The sequence below is a fragment of the Kwoniella europaea genome, chromosome 1 (genome assembly GCF_036810445.1).
Source record: "Kwoniella europaea PYCC6329 chromosome 1, complete sequence".
Classification (NCBI taxonomy): Eukaryota; Fungi; Basidiomycota; class Tremellomycetes; order Tremellales; family Cryptococcaceae; genus Kwoniella; species Kwoniella europaea.
The window spans coordinates 6,737,269-6,762,858 of record NC_089487.1 but is presented as its reverse complement, the minus strand read 5'-3'; the positions used below and the strand labels follow the sequence as shown (position 1 = coordinate 6,762,858).

Here is a 25,590-nt window from a genome sequence, read left to right as displayed (position 1 = left end):
TCAATGATGTTTGTCGATTCTTATGCTATACATGTTACATTTTTACTTTCTACTGTTTGTTCCTTTTCTATCTCTTCTTTTTTTCTAGTCCTAATCCGACATGACACTATCCGTATCAGCGAATGGCGCATACTCATAATCCATAGGTCTCCTCATCTGAGACGTAACCCAATCTTCATCCGTATCTTCTAGACTATACCCTTGACCACCCGTATAAGTCAATAAAACAGGTAAGAGGACTAATCCATGTAAAGCACCGGAGAGGATGAGCGAAAGCCACATTCTGAAGTAATACACTTCGAGTAATTTAGATCGAGTTAGGGCAAGGACGGATATTCCTATGAGCTTGGTCATTGTTATTCCTGAAAATACCTACAAAGCCGAAGAAGAATGAGTTAGCACCGCTACAATGAGTACCATATCGTGTAAAGAATATTAGTTGTGTTTGGAGATTAGATAACCCACTGATGGTCCGACATCCACTAAAGCAGTCCAAGCTCTTTCATCCCTCTCTTTCTTTCCCACATCTTTATCAATCGGTAAACCCGTTCCTGCACCCATGAACGCCCTAGCGATATGCGAACAGAATTCCACCGCAATCCCTAAACTAATCACGAGGTTCACCAAACTAATAGCATTTAACGATATACCCCAATATCCCATGATACCCATCACGTTAATTACCGCCAAGGTACACACGAAAGTTACCGTCGCTCCTGTTCTCCATGATCCCAATAACAGACTTGTAATTCCCAGTATAGCGAAAAGAGCTAGTGATAATACTTGAACAGCTGTAGATTGTATATGTGAATATTGGTCGAAGAACACGTAAAATAGCGAATAGGGGAATACCTTTACACCTGTCCTATGGGATATATCATTGGATATTCTCCTAGCAGCTGCTAGGGCATCTATAAAGTCCGATTGGGATTTTAGAGGTGTATGATAAGTTCTGAAATGAGAGGCGAGTACAGTCGAATTATCATTGGCAAGTTTGACTGCAGATGAATAAGGAGCTTGACCACCCAATGGACATTCTTCGTTCGTAGGTGAAATCAACCATTGTTGAAGATATCGCATGAAATCTTCACCTTGAGGTAATCCATTCATCGTAGCATCCCACTCTTCACCTTCGAAACATGGTCGACATAATCTCTCCGAATCTCTTGGAGAGCAGAAAACAGTTGGATCCCTCTTTCGTACTCTACAGCAAGATTCGAATGTAGGGTTGGTCCATTGCAGGAAATCGTCAATCCAAGCTGCAGGTGGAGAAGCAACGAATGACGATTCAGGTCGTTTCCTCTCTGCTTCTAAGGTGTTGGCGACACTGAGATCCATACATGTCGTGAATCGTCCACAGAGCTGTTGTTGGCCATGTCGAGTGGGCACATCTGCTCCTTGAGCAACGAAATAGACTGGAGGTCCAACGTCAAGGTAGGCATCGAGCGCATTGAAATATGGAACCAGGTATGAGTCGGAAGGAAGCGCTAGACGTTGATCTACACTCTGTGTTAGCTATGGAGGTTCCCTCGAAAGCCCGACCGCTGTACTCACCTAGTCCAAGAGTGATATGTTGTATGCCAATGGTAGCAAACAGGAATAATCCTCCAAACGCGACCAGGACAAGCTGTTTGACCTCATTCTTGAGCAGGAATGGTGCGTATATAGTCCTCATAAACTTGTTGACTACGCCTTCGCCAGTAGGTGCTGTCTCGTCGTACAGTCCAATGGGTGGGCGAAGTCGTACACAGGGGAAACAATCAATTCGCATTGCCTGGCAAAAATTATTATCAGTATGTGCCAATGGAAATTATGCATTAAACTCACCTCAGCTCTTCTTAGATCCAAAGCCATAGCGCTTACGAAGACAGTTACTTGCATGACAGCCCCCAGGAACACACTCCCAGCGGCGTAGATGGCGAAGTTTCGTACAGCTGGCATAGGGACCAGCGCACCAAGGGCAAAAGCTACGACTTCAGTGACAGATGAGAGTAGAATAGAAGGTCCCATTCTCGCGACTGCTCTGGCAACTCTCTCTTCAGGCGATAAAGAAGTACCAGTACTAGGTTGTCGGCCATCGCTATCAACCGATTGCGCATCATCATTTCCATCATGAGCAGCATGAAGGGAGTTCTGCCTTTCAAGCTCGTGCACTAGAATAAACACATTGTCCACTCCCACCGCTAATACCAGGAAAGGTATAACTTCAGCAATAATAAGGGTCACCCTGACGCCCAATAGCGAGAATAGCCCGACGGACGAAGATACAGCGATTAGAACGATGGCGATACCGAATAGCCCGAGGGAGAATTTCGAGTTGACCGATAGGAGTGTGGGAATAAGGGAGAAGCTTGGGGATACAGGTGATCGGTCTTCTGGTGGAGATTTGACAATGCGTAACAGTACACCGAGATTGATCATACCTCTCCATAGACGATGACTGAATGCTGAGATCAACTGAGGAGGTAATCCACCTCCTAATGTCAAAGAAACGTATAGGAACATGACCAAATAGGACAGAACAACAATCTTGACGTCGGTGTTGGTACTCTTGTTGAGCTCTTCCTCCAGGCTGACTCCAGTAGAATAACTAATAGTGACGTCGGGTCTTGATAATTCTGCAAGGTACGATCGGAGAACCCGTTCCCACTCTTCTGCAGGTGCGACTCGATCGTCGTTATAGTTATTTACAACCCAGGTGATCACCAAAGCCTTTGCGTTCAACCAATCACCCTGAGCACCACCCAAGACAAGTTTTGGATCGATTGGTTGACCGAAAGGAGGAAGGCATTCTCCCGGTCTAGCAGCGCAGTCTTTAATTCTGGATTGCCAGTCTTCTCCCCACTCTTCCATATCTTCTCCCAACCAGGCTGAAACGGACTGTATCACACACGGAGAACCTTTACCAGCAGGTGCGAAACAGATATCTTGCAATGTCACACCAGATTCCGATTTCAGTTCGCTAATTTCAGCTTCGGTCTTCAACCACCAATCGAGAGTATCGTAGTTGACTGGACCATCACCTGATTGAGTGATGAAGACTTGTTCTGATCGATAGAAAGGACCGAAATTGTCGTCGAATAAGTGTTTCTGAGCGGCTGATTCACTTGATGGTGATACCCATAATCTGACTGGGTCCGTCTCCACAGCAAAGTATTTCCATCCGATGTTGAGCAAAGCAACTACCAATGCGGTGATACCAAATACGATGACCGGTTGTTTAGCGCAGAATAGGCCGAGACGATAGAAAGACCGACGTAGGGTCGCATTTATCTTATTCTGTTTAGGTTGGAGGTGCTCCATTGGATCGAGTAGTGATGCCCCTCTCCCCAATCGGAAATGTATTGATCCACTGGGCCCTGATTCAGCATCTTCACCTCCTCTGCCTATCATCCCATCTAACCCATTGGTGTTTCCACTTGCTGCGGTTGGCGAAACTGGTGGGTCTAATAGGGCATGTCGTTCATAACGTCTTTGTCTATGTCTGAGAGCTTGTTTCCATGAGTAGAAAGCGATTCCAAGTAGGATCGCGACAGAGTATATGATGAGTAGTGAGAAGGTGAGACAGGATACAGCTCCTACATGGCATTTACCAGCCGAAGGAGGCGCGACATATGGTAGTTCGGGACATACAGCTGGGCAATCGGCACACGCGCATCGAGCGTTGATGTTGTTGGTGTCAGAGCAGCTGAGAGGTATTCGAGGATACAGGGAATCGTCGTTATCTGGGAAATTTATCTGGAACGGTGATCCTAAGCCGGGTCTAACGTCTCCCATATACTTCAAGAATGAGCTTGCATTCTTCGCTCCTCCACCTATCAGGTCCATCGCGAATCCGTTGGTAGCTCCAAACTGAACATCTTTACAGCTACTATAAAACCCTTGTTTGAACTCTGTGCTAACTTCATAGTCTATTTCTTTGACTGCATCTTTACCTTCTGTCGTCTTCTGGGTTGAAGTGATCGAAAGGAAAGTTGATTGATCAGGAGAGCAGGTGAAGTCGCAGTAAAACGACCGGAAATTATTGATGCATGCCGGACATGAGGCGATAAGGGGAGCTGCTTGCTGTAGACGATCGGACAGGGTGGCCACTTGGTCATAGGTACAACAGACTGAATCGGGAACAGTATACGATGGACCACAGACTGATGCCATTAGATCGCGTAATTTCTCTTCAGGCTGCGACACACATCATAAGCATCAGCAAAGTAGACATATACATGAAATGGAAAAGCTGTCTACGGCCGGGTCACTCACTTCTGTAGCGTTGCCATCGTCAGGACAAGGTAAATCGGCGCCAAATATACTGGTTCTTCCGCAACTTCCTCGCATCGCGCATATACCTTTCCCCCGCCGTAGAGAATCTTCGATCCGGGGCATTGTTGACAAACTTGCTGTCGTAGGATATCGTAGAGGCGAGAACAAGTGATTATTGCCAGATGATAGTGGTGTATCAACCTCAGAATTGGTCAACTTGACTTGCTTTGAACCGTTGGTAGTCTCAGACGTCACTCAGCCGTTCGAGACAGCTGTCACGTGATCTCCCCCGGGATCAGATCACCACGCCATACCCGGCAACTGTTGATCGGCTTCGGCCGTGTACCTCGATGGGTGGCAAAATCAGATATCGTCATGGCAGCCAAAAATAAACAGGATCGCAAAATAATCGCACTCGTATATATTTTGGTCCAGATAGATCTAATCACCTCTTCTCCTTCTTCGGTACTATACATACAGCAACTTTCCAAGATCTCCTACTGTCTGGCTTATTTAATCTCATATTCCAACATGCTATAGTGAGTTCCTCGGTCGATTCATACCTCACCCTCAATGATGGTTTCTCACTTCAATTGTGAATTGCAGCGCTTTCGCTTTTCTGATCCTGATAATCGTGATCATCTTGATCTGGCTTGGTAAGTTATCTTACCTATGTCTAATTTGTCTACAGTAGGTACTGAACTCGCCATACCACCAGTCCGAGTCATCGCTGCTAGCAGTCAACGACGAAACGCTCGGAAAGACCCATCCATGCTTCCTTCTCAGATACAGGACTTAAACCATCGACCGACCTTATCGGAAACCGCTCAGGATGTGGCCGATCGAATGAGAACACATCATCGACCTAGAGGATCTGATTCATTCACGCCATATCAATCGAGATATTCATATGAGAGATCGGATAGGGGAGCAGTGAATAGAGTGATGGGTGATAATGCTAGTGTGACGAGTTTACCTGCTTATGGTGAGTCTGCTTAGACGGGATGCTATTACCAGTACGAAAGCTAAGCGTTTTATGCCTAGGTGCTCCGTCCCTACCGGTCCCACCAGCAGCGACTTACGATCCATCTCGAGCTCGATCTGGTCCCTCACCGGTCGTTTTACCCTCGTATCCCGATGCGCCTCCACCAAAGTATACAGCAAGTACTATACAGCCTAGCGTGGTAGTATGATTGGTATCTATTTCCTTTCTGTCTAAGTTTCTCTGCAAGCAGGTTGTACAACTACAATTCTAAATCACCTTTCATCGAATTGTCAATAGCATTGCCTCATCGCCTGGTGACAACCTTTCAGAGTTCGATCCTGTACACCCGGAGTGCTGTGTTGCTGTGTCTATATATACCGGTTCATTTTCAGTCTATACGGCTACAACATATCCATACCCAATCACAACGACACGCCCTCTTTTCTTGGATCTATTCCTCCCACCACCGACCTCAATTACATCATCATGTCTAATTTTAAACGATTCGAGATGCAAGACAAAAATCCCAACGCCGACGATCAACGTCGTTCATTCAGTTGGGATGCATTTTACGACGATCAATCAAGGCAATATGGGACCTCCAACACATATGGTAGTATGTTGACCATTGACGCTACCAGACGAAACTCCCTGATACAGGTGGCCAACTCTCTGTCGGTCTTAGGACTCTCCCAACCTGAGGAGGAAAGCATTGTATTCAAGTTGGTATCGCTGTCGAGGGCAGAGATACCTGCGCCAGAGGCCGGGTGGTGGAATAGGGTTACCAATGTCATAACTGGTCGAAGCACTAGTAGTCCAGGAATGATCCTAACAGAGGAACAATTGGACACAATCTCTCGAAAGGCTGGATTAGCAACTCAAGTCAGAACTGTTAAAGGGGTTTTGGAGGCTTATAGAGATATCGTGATAGCTAGTCGCGATTCATTTTCGATGGTTTGATAGACCCACAGAAACACCGCTATAGGTAGTCCATCTGGTTGCATGCTAGTATTGCTGGGTATACGAGTGTACGAACGCCGGAAGCTTCAGCTTAGTGTGCATCTTCTTTGAAAGAAAGTGTAGGTGACTGACTTTTCACCGAGAACATGATATACAGTCAAAGGATGATAAACTTGCTTTCGATCTTCTTACGCTGTTGAAAGGACGGCCATGTAAAAGGATTGAGTTAGACACCCAGAATGAGCTCAACAACTTCAAATAGGATGACGACTTGCGACTGAACACTTCAGAAATGACATTCTTGGTCAGAACGCAGATTTCATAACATGTCCGGCTTTCCCAGAGCATTTACAGCAACTTTGTCATCTCGGCGAACTATTTCTGATACATCGGAAGATGACTCAGCTTCCTCGAACGCTTCGGTGGGATGCTGGCCAGTCAAACTCCCAACTCAAGATCGCTCTCTTCTGTATGTAGACGACTTCCAGGACGCGGCTGAAGATAGCAATGTCTCATCCACCAAATCGTACGCCTCACATCCGTCTATTCTCACATACATGCCACCTTCAGCAACCTCAAGTGTCAGCGAACCTACCTCGCCAAGCCGTCGAAATTCACGAACTAATCTACCATCCATACAACTTACCAACCCAGACGACAAATCTAAACGGATATTTCAGTGGAGACCCGGTGCTACAGATAGAGAGATCGAGTCCATCGATAGGATCATCGGTTGTTTATCTAGTCTCAACTTGAATGAGAAGTCCGAAAGAGCAAAGGTTACTTGGCTGGAGGGTATCAAGAGGGGCTGTGATCTGGATGTTGAGGGTACAGAGAAGCGGCCCTCGGAAGCGAACACGTTTTTCGGAAGGTGTAGAACAAGTAGGAAGAGAAAGGTTGATCGATTGACAGATTCGGAGATGGATAAGCTCAGCATGCAGTGTGGGTTGAATGGCCATATAAGGGTGTTGAAAGGATATCTGCAGAGACTTGACGATGCGTGATGATCTTGTACCTTCAAAAAACGAGGAGTGTTCCTATACTATTGCTAGGCATGGTGTCACTTCGTTCCCTTCTAGGACTGAATTGGCGCTTCTGTCACAAAACATACTCTATCCTGACACATTGAAAAAGAGGGCTATGTTCGTATCGTCCTCCAACCCGCCTGCGTTCTCAACACAGAACTCCGTCAAATTTCTGAAAAACGTCATCCTAAATCATCAGACATGTACATGGGTTACCGGAAGTAGAAGCAAGACGATGCAGCCTCAGGTGAGAAGAGGGACAGATTGCAGGGATAGCTCCACTAGCTGGAGATTTGCGGGCAGCCATATTGAAAGGAAGTGATTTGAACACCATATCGGAGCATAAAGGATATGCTTTCTACCTTTCCAGTCCCGATGATATCGGAGCTACCTAGCTGGGTATTTGTAACGTTGTGTCGTTCGAAGGACCTTGCTAGATATCTTGCTACAACCTACCCATATCCTAATTCAATTGGCAATCAAATCTTAATCTTTACAGTCATGTCAGACTGCTGTCCTAGGTGTGTGGGCCTGGTTCAAATACAAATGATCAGACAACCACAGAATATACGAGCATCCAAGTCAGTCAAGCCGAAATGGAATCTTTGTACAATATCTCGGATGCGTTACACCATTTGCCATACAAAAGGCAACAACCTGAGGAGTATACAGTCTACCATATTCCATCTGTCTAGAGGTGTGGCACCATCCACGGACACCGACTTGTAAGCTATCAGCAACAAAGCTCCTGCATTGGCTTTTGCACTCCCAGAACGCCCGGAATGTCTTTAGGAGGGCACCAGGTCAAGAGGAGTCGACCATTACCTATACCGACCAAAGTGGAGCAACGATTGCTGGCGCGAATCAATTTGAGTACGACACTCTGCATGCTATAAGGACAAGTATGCGATATGAGCGAAGCCAATATGGTCTGGAACGGGGGAATCTTCTGGCACACAGCCGTCTTCGTCAAATAGGGATTGGACCTAGATGAGTGAGAGTTTGGGTACAGTATTTCCATTGTCTGATATTCATAGTAGAATAGGTTTCATAGTACTTCCAGCTTTGAGTGGGGGAAATGATGGCATGCCGATGTATGAAGTCTCTAGCCTGCATTCACGATCGAAAGGCAGTTCGCTGGCTTTGCATGACTCATCTCGGCCTCACTGTGCATCAAGTCCACTTTCCATAATATGATATCAATAATTGTCTCCGAAATCGTTCTTATCGGGGTGCGCTGATGTCTGTTTGGACTTTCTGACAGCCTGACGTGACGCAATGAACTGTCACAAGGAATAAAAGGAGGAACTGATCACACAGTCCGAATAATCTTTGAGTCTACTGATCCGTTGGCTCAGTGACAGCTACCTAACCCTTTAATCTTAGACCCTAAGGCTTCACAGTTCGTCCACATGGAATAGTCGGTAAGGTGCGTTTGTTACTCGTTTGCCACTCTCTGCGAGCGTTGGAATCTAACTGACTTCCAGAAACGAGGGCCTCAGCCCCCTCAGCTGCAGCATCGAGAATATCATTATCATTATGGCTAGCATAAGAATATTTACATCAACCTTATCATCCGGTTCAAGAGAAACCCAGAGAGACTCCTCATCACCAGTCGACCGGAGCGAAGGAGAGGCAAGTGCACTGCGCAGTGTGGCAGAATCTTACAACATGTTTGTCTTCAGCTTATCCCGTTCAGAGATCGAAAATACACGAGCTTTTCTTCGATCACTCGCAGATGGGAAGATCCCCAACGGGTTCACTAAGCCGTCGAAGAAGCAAATCACCTCCAGCTCATTCCGATATTCAAAATATAGGGCACCGCCTCTAAGTGAAATACGGAAATTCGCTTCGGGTAGGGGGATGGTTGACGAAGTCAGTACGGTGGTCAGCCTCTTGGAACCGCTTTATAATGGAGAGTGTGAAAGATATGACTGCGAAGTCTCATTGCAACAGGCATACAGAGACGGCAAGACCACATATTGAGATGAAAGCATTCCATCAACGAAGTCTACGTCGAATCACTCAAACATAGAAGGATAGAAGTTCAAAACGCAGTTCAGGAAACGCGGGAGGATATGTTCGGATTGTGAGGTTTTCATAAAACATGTATTCCATGGTCACGTCTATTTTGTTGAGGTCTGGTCACCCTTGAATCTGCTAGGATGCTCCGACTTGGCCACAGTAAGCACATTTGGCTCCATAACCTCGCCTGAGTCTAAGAGCAGGGGTGGCTTTGGACCGGAACGTCCTTCCTTTGATCGCCTCGTCATCGCCTCCAGAGTCACTCCTTTCGATAATGCAAGCGTTCCCCCACAATCCGTGTCAGCCTGCTGACATCCAGTAATCTTCGGTTCCTCATCAAAGGGCGGGTCAGATGCTCATCATCCAAACGAGTATGAGGTTGCAGAAAGCTTCTCCTGATGAAGTCACATCACTTTCCAACACACCGACTTGAAGCGAAAACACATATAATTGAAGGGCGGAGGGCAATACTCTTAGAATAGCCAGTTTTCTCCTCGACTCCTCATCTTTGGCATATCGAAACCTAAGCTCAGCGGGAGATATCAAAGCCTGAAGACAGTGGTAATTAGTATCGATATTACTGAGCAATGTCAGTTTCCACCGGGAGCTACTCAGAAACTAATGTCTGTTCTGAAGAGCAGAACCACGCCATTGACATGATTTGCCATTACATGTATAGTACAGGTGCCAAGCATGATATTATTGAAGTAAAGAAAGCATATCTCATGAACGAGCAACATGGTCAAACGGAAGAGAGCTATGTATCTGTCAACTCTACCAACATCCTTGGTAAGACACAAACCAAGACAATCAAAACCGTTAAGGTAACGGATGAAGACCTGAATAAAATCTTAACGCACAATAGAGGTAACGAAAAACTGGCACAGCAGGTCGAGATTTTCAGACAATTCAGACATGCTCGAGATGAATCCAGCACTATGGCTAGCTTAGGGTCCTACAGCGCCGACCAAATTCCTCAAGGCTCTGGTGGTCAAGCTGATTTTGATAATTGGCTTGAGAGGAGCGATCCTACCATTCATCGTAGAGCTTGAGGCATTTGGTCATAGCTGGCGCTATACGACCGACGTATATAGCTGAAGAGTCACTGCGGAATAGGTCTAGTGATAGTACATACTGCTCACACTGATGACATGTACTTGATAGGCTTGCCTTGATCTGGGGACTCTTTGCCATTATCTACTAGCTTACTATAATACTAGACTGCAGTGACTATCGTCAATTGCCACACTGCCTTGGAGGTGATTCAAAATTTACTATGTCATCGCGTAAATGTCATGTTCGATGAATGGAAGTATATGATTCCATGTCAAGAGTCTATCGTGCTACTGCCGCAGATTGCAATGGCAGTACGATTTAGTGAGAGGATACCTGCATGGTAGTCCTGGGCTCACACAACTTCTTCGGTCGCCGCAACAAAATCACTAGGATCACTGGCGTCACGTGATGATACATGCAAAAGGTCTCTCTATTCAGGTCTTTGGACGTTACATCGGAACCCACACTCGTTCATGTAGTCTGCTCCTGTCAATTATATTGTACAGTGCGATGCATCATCTATGATCGATGGCAGAATGAGCGATACTCGAGTACGCCACGCTATTTTTAGTCTTTGTCGGTCGAACTCGGTTAAATCAGCCTACTTCGGTAATCAGCACCGATGACTCTCCTCTTCTCGAGGGGATGTAGTCCGTCTCCTCTCACTTGCATCTCATTCAATCTGGTAAAGTATCTCCATCATCATCCGGAAACCCTCCCACCGCACCACTCAAAGCCAATCATTCCATCATGTCTCCCCCTCTACCTATCTCATCATTCGTCAAATCCCATCTCTCCCGACTCAACCTCGTCTATCCAATAATCCAAGCTCCCATGGCGGGCGTCTCTACTCCTCAACTAGCATCGACCATCTCCAACGCCGGTGCACTCGGCTCAATAGGTCTAGGGGCCAGTACACTTTCACAAGCTAGACAGATGATCTCGGACACGCAAAAACTCTTACGCAAGGACAAATCACTCAATGTGAATCTTTTTGTCCACCAGCATCCCAATTCCGACTCACAAATCAACACCAGATGGATAGATACGTTAAAGTCACATTTCGAGAAATATGGTGGTAATCCACCTGACCAACTGAATGTGATATATAAATCGTTTATGGATAATGTAGAGATGGTTGATATTCTACTTGAGCTCAAACCGCCAATTATAAGCTTTCATTTTGGCCTCCCATCCTTGGAGGTATTAGATAAACTGAAAGAGAATGGAGCTATATTGATGACTACCGCTACGTCTTTAGAAGAAGGAAGGATGATAGAGAAGACGGGAAAGGTGGATTATATAATCGCTCAAGGGTGGGAAGCAGGTGGACATCGAGGTATATTTAATCCTCTAGGTGAAGATCAACAATTATCTACATTCGTCTTAACATCCCTTTTACTCGAGCAGCTGAATACTCCAATTATAGCTGCTGGAGGTATAATGACAGGTCATCATGTACAATCGTACCTCGATCTAGGAGCTGTAGCTGTCCAATTAGGAACTGCATTCGTAGGATGCGACGAGTCATCTGCTGATCAAGGATACAAAGATGCGTTGTTCAGTAGTAAGAGTGAGAAGACGAAGATGACTAGAGTTATATCTGGTAGACCAGCTAGATCTTTAGTCAATAAATTTACACAATTAGAAGATCAAATTGAACAAGATGGAAGGGTGGATATACCGGATTATCCGATAACGTATGATGCTGGAAAGGCTTTGCATGCTTTGGCGAAATCCAAGGGAGAGTATGGATATGGTGCGCAATGGGCTGGACAGGGGGCGCCGTTGGCTAGGAAGATGGATGCGGGGGAATTGTTGGATGTATTGGTGAAAGAATGGGTAGGAGAGGGAAGGTGATTGATGGTTAGTAGATGGATTAGACCCACTCGTTAGGTCGTACCATGGAAGGTCTGCAGGTGCTAATCACCTTTCGTGCAAGAGAGGCCTATACCTCTAGACAAGAATGGTCTATGAGGTCGCCGTATCCTGCATAACACGGTATTCCACACATTGTACCGCTATCCCACGAAATCTATAGTAATGTATCTCCATGCATGGTATAAACATAAGCACTGCATCTACAAATTTTCAACATCGTACATTCCAATTGGACAATCCGTGTATCGTCAATAACGTCAATAACCAGTCTAAGCCAAATACATGTACGGAATCTCTTCTTATGATCTAGCTCCTATTCTGATTTCGCCGAGTCGATCATCCTGCTATTGTTCTAGTCTGTCTATTCCTCACCCTCACCTCAGCCTCATCACCAGCCCTATTGTTGGTCCTGGAGGTGCTACTACCTGTACTATTCTTCTCCCCTGATATGTTATCATCATCCGCATCGTCGGCCTTCTTTTTCGGTCTAGGTGGATCGGACAAGCCTTTCGGTCCAGGTGCGAATGAGTATAGGATGGTCCCCACTATGTAAACAAGTAATGCTCAGCTGGATGCGACCAATAAGGATGAAACGGACAATAGCATATCATGATGGACATCGAACTCACAAAGCACCATTATCCCTCCTGCCCCTAGACCAGCATTAAAGCCCGACCTATACCACCAAACGCTGATAGCCAAACTCAAAGCTTTCCTAACGGTCAACACCAAATTGACAGTGACGGAGTTGACTTTTGACGTTAATCTATTTACACCTCTGACGCATATTCCCTGGGTTACAATATTGATCAACAAACCCAGGATCGCAGAGGGTATCAACAATTCTGCATATCCGCCCAATATCGATTTCAGAGGGTTGTACGTGGGAAAGGGGATAGGGAAAGATGAAGTGATCGGTACGGGCAGCGTAAGGGAAGATAAGTTGATAGGAGGAGAGGATAGGTAGGAGTTGAATGTGCTTTTGAGGGAGGATCGCATTGGGAGGAAGAATGGGAGAGACAAGGCGTGCTGCAAGCAGATAAACAGTCAATATTCCACTCCACTCACAATCATCGTGTGTGGTCAATGACGGTACTCAAGTACATGTTTACGGGAAAGAGGGAACCCCTTCGTGACTGGTAGAAATTCATACTCACACCATAGAATAAAGCCTCTTTCCATTCCTTCCCGTAGGTCCTGTATGTCTGTTCTTGCCACAATCCGAGAAATGCACTGATGATCATCGCCAAAGTGAGTAGGCCCACTCCGGCATAGTATTCCAGATGGTCTGGTATCCAACCATGATGAGAGGCGTGCGAGCTATCTATCGTGGGTGAAGATGGGGATTCTTGAATACGTGGCGGTCGAGGTGGTCGAGGTACCGAGATGGTGGCGAGGGTTATACCGGAAGTGATCAGAAGAGCAGCTAGCTGTGAGACACGTAGCTTATGAGCGACATACGCCGACCAGGGGGAATAGAGATGCAGATGGGATTTATCACTCACTATCTGCCCGAATTTATACCGTCTTTTCCCAAATATACTTCCTACCAACATCGATACGCACAAACCTGCATCACCTCGACCTGTCAGCTTCCTCTCGTAAGAATGAAGTCCGTTGGCAAGCTGACTGACCACCACTCCGGAATATGATATGTACCGTAACAGGTATCTATCATCAGAGTACATCAGCTCGTGTTTCCATGCTTGAGGCTGAGGAAAGGCTCAATCGACTGACTTTTAGTCCGAAAGCATAATTATTCACTATCCTCAGTAAACTTCAAATCAGCCTAAATCAAAATTAAGACGAAATGGAAGACAGGAAGCGAGGAAGGAAGAAGGAGAAGTTGGCTCACTCAGACTAACTGCTAGGAACAAAACCACCTGAACACCCCATCGCCCAATCGGTACTTTCCTAGTTTTCAACGCAGGGTAGGGTACACCAACCTTCGGTATACGTTTCCAAATCAATTGCGATGAGATGGTGGTTATTGTGACATAGAGGAATTGAACGAATGTCAGGAAAGTGCCTACACCGTATGGGACAGAAGGTCAGTGAGTTTGTTTGTGATGCTAAGTAGACACATGCAAAGTGAAATAGTTGGACTTACCCGATTTGGGGTGGTCTTTAAGTACACCTTCTAATGCCCATACGTTACTGTACGACAACATTGGTATGGTACAATTAGCATGGTCCGAACAACTCCGAAATCGTGAAAGATGGCCTGGACTGGACTTACGAGCAACAACCTCCAAAAACCAGACCCAGTATCAACGCCCATTCTCCCGCCGAGCTCTGTAACAACGCAGAAATCAACGATCGATCGACCATTGTATCGGATAGTCGATCCTCTAAAGATGAGGTGCAACTTCTTGGGAACAGCTCTGATATGGGTCGATGTATCACTCGGTTGTCGATCTCCTTTATTAACAAACGCTCGTATCGCTCGGAAACCAGCTACAGTGTCGTAGTCTTCGGTTGGTTGGTCTGAGAAGCGATCTTTAGGTAGTGATTCTGTTGATAATTTGATTCTTCTCGCCGAAGCATCTCGAGGTTCAAGGCCGTGAGGAAGGTATGTTTGTGAGTTTAGGAATAGGAATGTTCACTTCAAACACGATCAACTTTAGATTGATCTCATCATCACCGTGATTGATCCTTTCCGACGGAGATATAAATACGTGATCTTATCTCGGTGCTTCACTTAAGATTAACGACAGTCAGGTTTCAGGTGACAAAATCTCTTGGCTTAGCCCAAACATGGGATGACATTGAATACAAGGTGATGGTGATGAGTCGTGTGGTAGGTGACTTCCTTTCCCTTATACTAAATGGCGACGTCGAAGACAACGGCGATGATGGTGTCTTTATCTTAACATCATGGCTTCTACATATCTTCCTGTGTCCCCGTAAAATTATCCAACTGTTATAGGAGTCCATCGCATCGTCACTCTCACTCCCCTTTCCCCCTTCTCATCTAGGGGACCACAGCGCAGAGCACCTCAAACTTCGATGAGATGGTACTTTCCATAACCACCACACGATATACCGAAACGCACACGATCAGTATCAACGGACATGTACATACCAGAGAAGAAATCACCAAGATCATAGTGATCGAACCTGAACATGACGATAAACCTAGCAGTGAAAATAGAAATGATAATAGACAATCGATATGGAATCTCGATAGATGGATGGATAAGATGAATGATCGTCAGAGATTTGGTGTGATAGTTGTATTGTGGGCAATGTGGATTAGGTATTTATGGTGGGCATTCGGATGAACATGTTGGAAAAACATATATGGGTGTCTATCTTTTCAAGGAGGTAAGCTCAAGTCAATTGCTGCAAAACTCCTCTCAGCTTGCAGTGTATTAGCTAACTCACTTATGAATACAGGTCGGAACATCGTGCATCAAGCATCAAGCTATGAACCATCATAGCTAGGCTTCGCTCATTTCTGCAACACCTTCGACATTGACTTGGTCATATCACTATATCGCCAGGCGCGTTCACTTTGTCAGTAAGCTATAGCCAACTCTTACGGTCATAATCATCATACTATGGATCAAATAATGCATACGCCTAGATCAAACACACAGATCACAACTTAGTCTTCTTCTCCATATCCCTTCCTTCCTCCCACATCGTCCTTCCACTACAAGCACAAACGGTCTTTTCGTTACTCCACGCGCCCGCCGACCTAGCTACCACTCCAGCGAATATCTTCCCCAATGTCGATTGCGATTCTCCCTGCGGAGTGGATGGTACGGATGAGTCTGATTGGACGATACAACCTCTACCTATCCAGTTCCACAATTCTCCGTCTACTTCCTTAAACAGATCCGCATATCCATCTTTATCAGGTACGATCTTACCCAAATCCAAAAACCTCTTACCGGTCGTACTTGGTGGATTGACTATATTTCCAGTCTCCGATATATAAACGTTCCACCCTCCGGAGGCTACGCCCAAACCGATATTGGCCGGAGGAGGTAGACGGACTGTTAGATCCATCAATATTGTTTTAGGATCGATCTGGACGAATCGAGCTATGCCGAATACTTTCTGGGAAAATTCGGATTCGTTCATCCCCGGTAAATCAATTGGAGAGGAAGAAGGAGAAGTGGCTAAGATGGGGTTGGAAGTGGAAGCGATGCTTGTTGGGATGGGAAGGGGCGATTCTAAAATTGACACAGCCGCTGTTTGAGGTATGGAGGAGTTGGATGGGGAAGATCCTCGGACTATTACTTGGCGGTTGGTCGATTTGAGGGCGGAGAGGAGCTGTGATGGAGGGGCTGCGATGATGTATAGAAGAATCAGCATTGTGATTCACTCGTATTGGAATTGGTGGACAGATGCATTAGTACTGTACATTCATTTTTGACAGTGATAGTACAAACCATATAACGATTGAATGCATAGATTGATCATGAGGCGTATTCCATTGCGTGATGGCTCAATGTGTCAATAGTATCACTCACTCTTGCCTATGATCGTGACTCTCTTCTTCTCCAGATCGATATCATACCGTTCAATCCCTGGATACCGTATATCATCAGCTAGCTGTAGAAGGGAGTTGACTAAGTTTTGAGCTGACCAGGTATGTCCCGTAGAGACCCTTGCACTGCATTTACACACTGTCAAAGACAGTCAGCTCCGATCTTCGTCAGAAAATGAACAGCTGACTCACATTCTGACAGGTCATGTCGACCGCAAATTCGGTCTGTCCATGAAAGAGTGAAAGTTAGCTGATCTGAGCGTTCCGTGACATTAGGCTGGTGAGCGAACCTTGAACGCTACCGAAGCTAGAGTCATTTTGTCGTCACTATAACAAGCCGGTATTGCTGAGATCGTACAAAGTAGGTCTACTGCGTCGGTGCTTGTAGAGAACAAGGAAGAAGCAGAGGAATATCAGGATTGACATTATTAATCAGCATGGACAGAGGCACAGACATCACCTCATCAACACACCCTTTCCTCCACTCTAGACAGAGATAAAGCGGATACCCCCGAAACAACGTGAAATCCACGTCATGATCACCCACCCCATGTACACGTCAACCGACGCGTCAAGAAATCAAGAGATCAACCAACATTACCCAGTGGAGATGCTGAAATCAATCACAATGTCCAAGGGGTTGTTCCAGAATGGATATTGACCTCTGCTACTCTGCAAATATACCTGACAGTCGCAGCCGACACTGAGCCCGAGGAGCGACGATCTCATCTGCATGGACGACTCATCATGGCCGAAGATATCACATCGTGGATATCAAGGTCCATAGTCCAACATGACCTGGAGAACGGGGCCAACTACAAGATACCCATCAGAGGGAGGTACGCACAAGTGATCAAGGTGGGTGCATCTCGCTGCAGCCACGATGTATAGGTAAGTGACATCGCAGCTGATGTCATGCTCCTCAATCCAGTTCTCATCCTACCGAGACCGGTTCGATCCCCATGCGGAAATTCGAGGTGTCATTTCAGATAAGACCCATTGGATCAGGGTGAAATTCGATGTAGAAGCTACAGACGAGTTTGAAGAGTGAGCTACGATAAATCTCGCTCTCAATTCATGTGAGACCGTTGCTTACAACATGGCATTGTTGGTTCTATCTAACATGACAGACCTGAAGCATCACTTCCCTCCGAATCATTGACATCCAACCTCCGAGCCATCTTCCTAATCGAATCATTCCGTATTCACCTCTTGCCTCCTCTCAATACCTCCCGTCGCAAGTCTCATAACCTCAATACACCCACGGCGTCAGTGTCAGGGGACTTACCGGAGGTCATGTTGGAGATACTGAAGTGGAAGGTGGTCACTGGGGACAAGGACGATCCAGAATATTACGCTGGTACGCCTGAGGTGTCAAAGGGGAACCAGGATGTGGATGTGAAAGTCCAGAGGGTTCTGAGGAAATGGTGGTTTGGCGAGTGAGTACTGTCTTCGTATCTCTCATCCCAGCCATACATTCGTCTATTCTTAATCCTCACCGGATTTGTTGATATTGATGATATTACTCGTTAGAACCAACTCAAGTCAATCCCATGCCCCATCAACAAGCCAACATCCACTCCATACTGAAACACCATCGCGGTACAATCCTATCCAGCCAAGTTCAGTCAAACCCCACATCTCATCCCCTTTGGTAGGATACCATTCTTCTCCAGCTATTATATCCACCTCAGACCCCTCATCGTCAAATAGTACGCAAGATCATCACCCTGTAAGCGAATCGCAACAGAAAAAGCTGTCAAGAAGAGGGGATATCATGCTACTGGATTTCCTTCAGCCATATCTCAATGGTCCAGGGGGAAAGAAAAAGGTCATTCCGGAGTGGTTGTTTGATAAATCTGAGGAAACTAAGGAGATGTTAGATGATATAAGGATGTTTGGCTTGGACCTTGATATAGGCAATGAAAAGGATATAACTCATACAGATGACGACCTGAACCTAGGGGGAGATAATGGGCAAGAGCATGTCGTGACTCAATCGGAAAATGCCAAAGTTAAAGGGAAAGGCAAAGCAAGAGAAGATATCTCATTGGTGCAATCACCAACGATAACGAAAACAGATCTGGATCAGTTAGAAGGAGCAGGAGATCTAAAGAAAGTAGGAAAGCAGGAGATGGTCACGCCAATTCAACAACCTCGACCACCACCATTCACGCAAACAATGGGAAACAAAGCTGACCGTAAATATGTCGACAATGATCAAACGGATGAAGATCATATGGATTCGCCTATATTTCGACATTCGCCTTCACCTAGGAAATCTCGACAAAACCCATTACCTCTCGTCCCCACACAACCGACTTCGCCTGAAAATGAAATAGAAGAAGAGAGCGATGAAGATATATTCATCAAACCCCGAGAGGAAACACGAAGTAAGAAGAGAGAAAGAGAGATGTTTGATCCATTGGCTATGCCTTCTTCGTCACCTGTTATAGAGGATGTGCAGATGGATGAACAGGAGGGAGAGGAAGAAGACGAAGTCCACAGAGGATCTCAAAACGATAGGAAGGACCAAGATCAAGGCGAGGAGGACGAAGATGGTCTTTCGGACTACGAGAGGGAAACGAAACGTAAAGCTAGACTTGATAGGAATAACTCGGAAGCTGAAGATCGTGCAACGTTGTCAGATAAGAAACAGCGGAAATGCGAAGATCCTTCCATATATCAGGAACACAATAACCTGGCCCAACCCCCTCAAGCTGAAGCGACGACCCAAAAAGTGGAGAGCCATTCCTCCAAACCTGATACACCTAACAAAGGCCGACAGTCATCGATAGGTATTCAGACCATCAATGAAGATGAGAACGACATCGCCGAAACGATCAGCAGTAATGATATTCAACAGAAAGCGATTTCACCTCTCAACTCGCAGAAATCTAAGAACGGTGAGGCTAGTCAATCTGCCAAATCAAATACATCGCAGACAAATTCGGCTCCCGACTCACTAGCCAATGCTCAGGCTCAAACCCACTCGGAGGACTCCCATATAAGTCAGAGCCAGAAAAGGAAAATCTCCGAGATATTGGTTGACGATAGTGATCAGAGCTTGTCACAGCACAAAGAGCAAAACGCTGAGGCATCCAATACGAGCGGTTCCAATAACACCCAAGATAACTCATCCCAAGCGCAAGTTGCATCGCAAGGTGCTATTCACATCCCAATAGAGACTCAACATGCAGACCACGTTGTTAATCCTGATTTGAATCAGGCTAAACCCGTCACTTCTTCTCAAAGTCTAACAAACGATGATGTATCTCCGCTTTCAGCGAAGGAACCTCATTCGGATGAGAAACAACAATCATCACGTGCTTCTCACAATTTAACCAGTCCTCAGCAAAATCCCATATCCTTCACTTCTACTCAGTCGACTCACATATCACCCTCGCATCGTATCTCGTCAGATATACCAGGATCATCCATTAAGAAACCCAAAATCGAACATCTAACGCCTATTCAAAGTCAGACTACGGCAATCTCCCGAACGCAATCAACGGGAAAGGGATCAAGGAAGGGTTTTCTGAAAAGTATCAGATTCTTCCCTTCTTCTTCTTCTTCGCGAGTGCGGAAAACAGAAAAGGACGAAGATGACGAGAGTCCGTTGAAGAAGAGGATGAAGGCTGATAGTGATTTTAACGAGGGGATATTGGGTAGGTTGGGAAGATGGGCTAGGAGGGGAAGCTCTTTGAGTCGGGAAAATGATGATGTACTTGGGGATTCAAAGGTAGAGCCAAAGAATGATGATCAGGTTGAGCAAGGGGCACGCAGTGGTGATGATGATGATGATGATGAAGATGTTGGAGATGAAGATGGAATGGATGATGGACTGGATAAAACTCAGGAATTACAAATGCATGATGAAGTTAAGATTATAGTCATCGAGGATGAGGAGGAAGAAGAGGTCATCGAGGAAGGAGCGAAGGACCCTCTGAAGAAGATTAAAGAGGAAGAAAATGATATGATGATCAATGGAGATTCTAGAGGCAGTCATGCTCAGATAGGTCTTCAGTATGTCAATAAGAAGTCAAGGGTATGTAATGAGGATCGAGAAAATATACAAAGACAACCCGAAGATATACAATCGAGATCAATTCGTCAAGACAAAGATGAAGATGAACACCACGAAGAAGTAGAACCGGCACAACATGCAAAGAATGATATCGACCCATCGAATCGAATGGTACAAACTCGTCCCCAAGTGAAAACTCGAGAAGATCAAGTGGAACGGGAATGTAATCCCACACCTATCAGAGCGGAAAGGCAGAATATATTGGATGGAAATTTCGAATTGAACGTCATCGTTAACGATGGACTGAGAGATTGGGAAGTAAAGAAGATGATGAATAACATCGTGAATGCAAGGAATAGGAAATCAAGTAAAGGGAAATGAGACCAGCACAATCGTAGTCGGCTTTTGGCCTGGCACTCGAACCTGGTCTCAAACAGTTGGAGGATAGGTATGATTAATGAATAATGACCTAGGAATTACAAATTACGAATTTACGACATTGATGATTGACGAACCATGACGAATTATGTATGATATTATAACATGTTATAGTCTATATAATGTTCATATAATGCAATCCCACAATTATATTCCAAACATGTCATGAAATGAGATAAGTAAATCCACATCCTACGCGCTCTATCTGACAGATCTAAGGATCTAACGAAATGCATTCTATGTTGAAACAAGATATAGTTCGATCTATTTTATTTCTTCAAAACATCCTTTACATAACCTTCCCAACCTATTTCTTCCAACTTGTCACATTTATCCAACACTTCATTCTCCAATTTCCTAGAATATTCCTCAGTGGCCAGCTGATAATTCGGTATCGACGTTCCTAGTATCCTTATAGCGAGGAGGGCAGCATTGGTGGAATTGTTGATTCCTACTGTAGCGCATGGTATACCTCTCTATATTCACCAACATCACAAATTATCAGCATACATCATACACAATCACACGAATAAGTATGCAGTTTCACAGTAAAACCATGTCTGAGTATAAACCATTCACTCACAGGCATTTGCACAATACTATACAAACTATCCACACCATCTAACACACTAGCTTTAACCGGTACCCCTATAACAGGCAATGAAGTTTCACTAGCTACCATCCCAGGTAAATGTGCCGCCCCACCTGCTCCAGCAATGATCGCTCGTAGACCACGGTGAGCAGCGGATTTAGCATATTTGACCATCCTCTCTGGTGTCCTATGCGCAGAGGTAATAGTGAGTTCGTATGGTATACCAAATTGGTCCAAAATCTTTGTCGCTGGTAACATCACTGGTAAATCCGAATCTGAACCCATTATAATCCCCACAAGAGGTTTCTTGTGCGAGTGAGACTGAGATGGCGGAGGAGGAGCGATTTTATCAATCCATTCGTCCGCTGCGTCCGGTTGAGCGAATAAGACTGTTCGGAGATACTCGTTGAGCTCTGCATCGGACTGAGCGGTAAGTGTGATATGACCCATTTTACGAGCTTTCCTGGATTCTTTCTTCCCATACAGGTGGACTGCTGCTCCGGGGACGGTCAGGGCGTTATCCCGCATGGATTCGATAGGTTCCATGGAGGATGATGAACCGAGGATGTTTACCATGGCTGCTGAGGGTACTCTGAGCTCGGTCGATCCGAGGGGTAGAGATAGAATTGCACGGAGGTGGTTCTCGAATTGAGAGGTGTGGCAGGCTTCGATAGTGTGATGTCCTGAGTTATGGGGACGAGGGGCGATTTCGTTAAGAAAGAGAGATCCTGAGATGGGTCCCAGTGGTGTTAGTCCGCATATAGATCTGAAGAGCACAACAGGACACGACCTGACGATGTCGGACCCGACTTACCATCTGGCATCAAGAACATCTCCACTCCAAATATACCGGCACCTTCTAGATGTCCTACAGCTTTCTCTGCCAATTCTCTCGCTCGATGATTCAAATCCCTCTCTCCTCTAAGAGGTGCCAAGCACACTCTTAATATACTTTCTCTATGAATTGTTTCAACCGCATCATAAGATTTCACCTGACCTTCTTTATTCCTCACAACCATCACTGCAACCTCTTTGACGAACGGTGCCCACCCCTCAGCATATAACGGTCTATCACCTAAGAACTCCAATGATTTGTTGATATCTTCCGAAGAAGTACTTTGCAAAGGTGAATTTCCTCGTCCATCATAAGCTAATGTCTTCGCTTTGAGCATCACAGGCAGACCCAACTTGCCTACTATCGCTTTGACATCTTGTTCAGTGGGGTTGAGGGGTAATTCATCAAATGGAGCTACGGGTATACCTTTTTCCGAAAGGTATTTCTTCTGTTGATATTTATCTTGAATCAGTCGAATGGTCGATGGTGAAGGCTGTACTTCACATAAACCCTCTTTTTCAACTGCTTCTAAAACATCCGCATTGACATGTTCGATCTCAACAGTTAATATGTCGCATTTCTTAGCTAAATCCCGGATGTGCGATTCAGATGTGAAAGGTCCATCCAAGTGACCTGAATGATCTTCTGGAGGTAAGAGCGTTTGTTTGGCGGGTGTATAGAGACCTGAGTCGAGGATTAGGAGGGGAATACCGAGTAAGGCGGCTGGATGGGTGAGCATCCGACCGAGCTGACCACCACCTGAGAAACCCTATCAGCTATCTATAGGGCCTGGATTCGGGGGGAAATGACGACCTACCCAAGATACCGACTGTTTTCTGAGGTGCCATGTTGATGTTCGTATGTGACGATCAAGTATGCTTAAGACGGATGGAGATAAACAGTGAAGGAAGATAGATGCCAAATTGCGGAGAGAGGAATGAGGAATGGAAAAAAAGTTGACCAGGCACGAAAGGATAAGCCGATTAGAAAATGGGTTGTAATGTGCGATACAATCGCAATGATCGCTGGGATTAGACCCTTTTGTAATGCTTGGGTGTAGGTCTCGCCGGTTACATGTGAGCTCTTGAACCGGTTGAGCAAGGTCTGATGAAGGATGTTTTCCTCATGTTGTCGAAGATACAATAACATCCTCTAGTTATCCCATGCTGCCTGACCGGTCTCACTTGACTAGATATCTGCAGAGTCATCATCCGTTATGGCACCCTCTGGCAGATCAGCATCTGCAACTTCCGGATCAGAGCTCAGCTCGGTGAGATCTTCCCTACCTCTCGACAAGCTCGTACCGTATCTCGAACAGAACATCGAGGGTTTCAAAGGTCCTTTACAAGTCAAGCAATTCAAGGTGAGTCAGAACAATGGCACATACTCCAGAAAACCATAGCCTTACTTCCCTTGTCGAGCTACCACATGATTCTGCTTCTCAGACTTTCTGTCGATTTTGAGATTTAGCTAATATACTATTGCAATCTCGACAGTTTGGCCAAGTAGGTCTGCCTCTCCCCGTCTTGGAGCTGAATCAGATACTGATGGTCTCTTGCAGTCCAATCCTACATACCTCCTCACACCCTCTACCCCAAACCAATCATATGTCCTCAGAAGAGCACCCTCCGGTCCTTTGCTCTCGCCGACAGCTCATCGAGTGGATCGCGAGTACCTGATACTATCAGCACTAAACAGATACAACCAGACCGTATCCGAATCTCATGCGGTGCCGGTCCCTAAAGTATATTGTCTTTGTGAGAATAAAGATATAGCTGGAGCAGCATTTTACGTGATGGAATATCTAAAAGGAAGGATATTTACCGACGTGCGCTTGAAAGAGCTGGAGAAGGAGGAAAGATGGGCATGGTAAATTACAATCTCCATTTCCACTAACAGTCATCATACTGACAATTGTTCTGGGAATGATCAGCTGGCACTCGGCAATCTCAACGTTGACAAAGCTATCTACCATCCCCATCGCCTCGCTGAACCTCCCAGCGTCATTCGCACCTCTGCCATCTTCCAAGCCATATTTTCCGAGGCAAGTTGGTTCTTTACTTAAGGTATCTAACGCTCAAAGTAAAGCAAAGAGCAGAGAAACAGGGGAAGAAGTCGGTTCTATATGGGGTACCGCCGAGATGAAACTGTGGTTCGAAGAAGGTGCTATGAAGCTTGCTGAGCTGGAATTGAGGAGAGGAGTAGGAGGTGTTGTTCATGGGGATTATAAATTGGACAATCTAGTGAGTGATATAGTCCTAAGCTCATTGGCTGCTCAAAGAGACCCTTTCGTATCCCAACATCCCATCGAGCGGCCTCAAAAGGCTTGATATCTCACCCTACAGGATCTTCTGCCCTGATCGAATGATTTGTGCTGATATACCTCTTGGACATAGATATTCCACCCGACTAAGCCAAAGGTCATAGGTATCCTGGATTGGGAATTATGTACTCTCGGTTCCCCATTAGCAGACCTAGGAAATCTGCTCTTACCATTCTCCTTCCCACCAATATCACCATCTCATCGAAAGGAATTAGCTAGTGCTTTGGGTTCCGAAGATCCAAGAGACGACATGACTTTGTTATTGGGACTGAAAGGCTTGTCAAGTCAGGAGACGGGATTGCCGCAGAGGGAAGAATTGGAGAAATGGTGGGTGGACGGTATGAACGATGGATCGGCCTTCCATCAACAGCAAAAAGGGAACAGTTGGGTTTTGCCTATCCCTGGAATGAGGTGAGTCCATTCGACTTGACCAACACATCGACTTATACTAAGGAAGAGGTACACTCGTAGTTGGGTAAGATCATGGATCCTGTTCAGATTAGCAATTATCGCTCAGGGTATAGCAGCTAGAGCTGCATTGGGTCAAGCGAGCTCAGCAGATGCTAAAGCAGATAGTAGACCGGTATTTGATTTCTTCGGTAAGATGGCTTGGGAAGTGAAAATAGAAGCGGAGAAGGAAGGGAGAGCCAAGTTATAGGATAAATCATATGTACTTTTGGTTACA

General features: G+C 45.6%; 11 protein-coding genes across 11 annotated transcripts; 7 read left to right on the top strand and 4 right to left on the bottom strand.

Annotated features, from left to right (window-relative positions):
- Nucleotides 1-90: 90 nt before the first annotated feature.
- Nucleotides 91-4,380, bottom strand: V865_002582 (uncharacterized protein; the record flags this gene model as incomplete). Its single annotated transcript, XM_066226382.1, has 5 exons — nucleotides 91-372; nucleotides 466-1,499; nucleotides 1,555-1,774; nucleotides 1,828-4,179; nucleotides 4,258-4,380. The coding sequence occupies 5 exons, from the start codon at nucleotides 4,378-4,380 to the stop codon at nucleotides 91-93; spliced, it is 4,011 nt and encodes a 1,336-aa protein (XP_066082479.1).
- Nucleotides 4,381-4,788: 408 nt separating this feature from the next.
- Nucleotides 4,789-5,450, top strand: V865_002581 (uncharacterized protein; the record flags this gene model as incomplete). The annotated part of the gene is made up of 4 exons (XM_066226381.1): nucleotides 4,789-4,796; nucleotides 4,864-4,913; nucleotides 4,976-5,242; nucleotides 5,302-5,450. The coding sequence occupies 4 exons, from the start codon at nucleotides 4,789-4,791 to the stop codon at nucleotides 5,448-5,450; spliced, it is 474 nt and encodes a 157-aa protein (XP_066082478.1).
- Nucleotides 5,451-5,728: 278 nt separating this feature from the next.
- Nucleotides 5,729-6,202, top strand: V865_002580 (uncharacterized protein; the record flags this gene model as incomplete). The annotated part of the gene is made up of 1 exon (XM_066226380.1): nucleotides 5,729-6,202. One exon carries the CDS (start codon nucleotides 5,729-5,731, stop codon nucleotides 6,200-6,202), a length of 474 nt encoding a protein of 157 aa, XP_066082477.1.
- Nucleotides 6,203-6,528: 326 nt separating this feature from the next.
- On the top strand, nucleotides 6,529-7,206 carry V865_002579 (uncharacterized protein; the record flags this gene model as incomplete). The annotated part of the gene is made up of 1 exon (XM_066226379.1): nucleotides 6,529-7,206. The coding sequence occupies one exon, from the start codon at nucleotides 6,529-6,531 to the stop codon at nucleotides 7,204-7,206; it is 678 nt and encodes a 225-aa protein (XP_066082476.1).
- Nucleotides 7,207-9,977: 2,771 nt separating this feature from the next.
- V865_002578 (uncharacterized protein) lies at nucleotides 9,978-10,304 on the top strand (the record flags this gene model as incomplete). The annotated part of the gene is made up of 1 exon (XM_066226378.1): nucleotides 9,978-10,304. One exon carries the CDS (start codon nucleotides 9,978-9,980, stop codon nucleotides 10,302-10,304), a length of 327 nt encoding a protein of 108 aa, XP_066082475.1.
- A 754-nt stretch (nucleotides 10,305-11,058) lies between these two features.
- On the top strand, nucleotides 11,059-12,168 carry V865_002577 (uncharacterized protein; the record flags this gene model as incomplete). Its single annotated transcript, XM_066226377.1, has 1 exon — nucleotides 11,059-12,168. One exon carries the CDS (start codon nucleotides 11,059-11,061, stop codon nucleotides 12,166-12,168), a length of 1,110 nt encoding a protein of 369 aa, XP_066082474.1.
- A 357-nt stretch (nucleotides 12,169-12,525) lies between these two features.
- V865_002576 (uncharacterized protein) lies at nucleotides 12,526-14,520 on the bottom strand (the record flags this gene model as incomplete). Its single annotated transcript, XM_066226376.1, has 9 exons — nucleotides 12,526-12,734; nucleotides 12,819-13,218; nucleotides 13,347-13,619; nucleotides 13,695-13,759; nucleotides 13,824-13,860; nucleotides 13,927-13,952; nucleotides 14,045-14,218; nucleotides 14,300-14,346; nucleotides 14,429-14,520. The coding sequence occupies 9 exons, from the start codon at nucleotides 14,518-14,520 to the stop codon at nucleotides 12,526-12,528; spliced, it is 1,323 nt and encodes a 440-aa protein (XP_066082473.1).
- A 1,272-nt stretch (nucleotides 14,521-15,792) lies between these two features.
- Nucleotides 15,793-17,007, bottom strand: V865_002575 (uncharacterized protein; the record flags this gene model as incomplete). Its single annotated transcript, XM_066226375.1, has 5 exons — nucleotides 15,793-16,487; nucleotides 16,674-16,730; nucleotides 16,790-16,829; nucleotides 16,883-16,915; nucleotides 16,981-17,007. The coding sequence occupies 5 exons, from the start codon at nucleotides 17,005-17,007 to the stop codon at nucleotides 15,793-15,795; spliced, it is 852 nt and encodes a 283-aa protein (XP_066082472.1).
- A 430-nt stretch (nucleotides 17,008-17,437) lies between these two features.
- On the top strand, nucleotides 17,438-21,098 carry V865_002574 (uncharacterized protein; the record flags this gene model as incomplete). Its single annotated transcript, XM_066226374.1, has 4 exons — nucleotides 17,438-17,548; nucleotides 17,622-17,737; nucleotides 17,821-18,129; nucleotides 18,224-21,098. The coding sequence occupies 4 exons, from the start codon at nucleotides 17,438-17,440 to the stop codon at nucleotides 21,096-21,098; spliced, it is 3,411 nt and encodes a 1,136-aa protein (XP_066082471.1).
- Nucleotides 21,099-21,424: 326 nt separating this feature from the next.
- Nucleotides 21,425-23,430, bottom strand: V865_002573 (phosphoribosylaminoimidazole carboxylase; the record flags this gene model as incomplete). Its single annotated transcript, XM_066226373.1, has 4 exons — nucleotides 21,425-21,631; nucleotides 21,739-22,475; nucleotides 22,562-23,341; nucleotides 23,400-23,430. The coding sequence occupies 4 exons, from the start codon at nucleotides 23,428-23,430 to the stop codon at nucleotides 21,425-21,427; spliced, it is 1,755 nt and encodes a 584-aa protein (XP_066082470.1).
- Nucleotides 23,431-23,798: 368 nt separating this feature from the next.
- On the top strand, nucleotides 23,799-25,563 carry V865_002572 (uncharacterized protein; the record flags this gene model as incomplete). The annotated part of the gene is made up of 5 exons (XM_066226372.1): nucleotides 23,799-23,945; nucleotides 24,144-24,451; nucleotides 24,516-24,825; nucleotides 24,979-25,316; nucleotides 25,377-25,563. The coding sequence occupies 5 exons, from the start codon at nucleotides 23,799-23,801 to the stop codon at nucleotides 25,561-25,563; spliced, it is 1,290 nt and encodes a 429-aa protein (XP_066082469.1).
- Nucleotides 25,564-25,590: the final 27 nt, after the last annotated feature.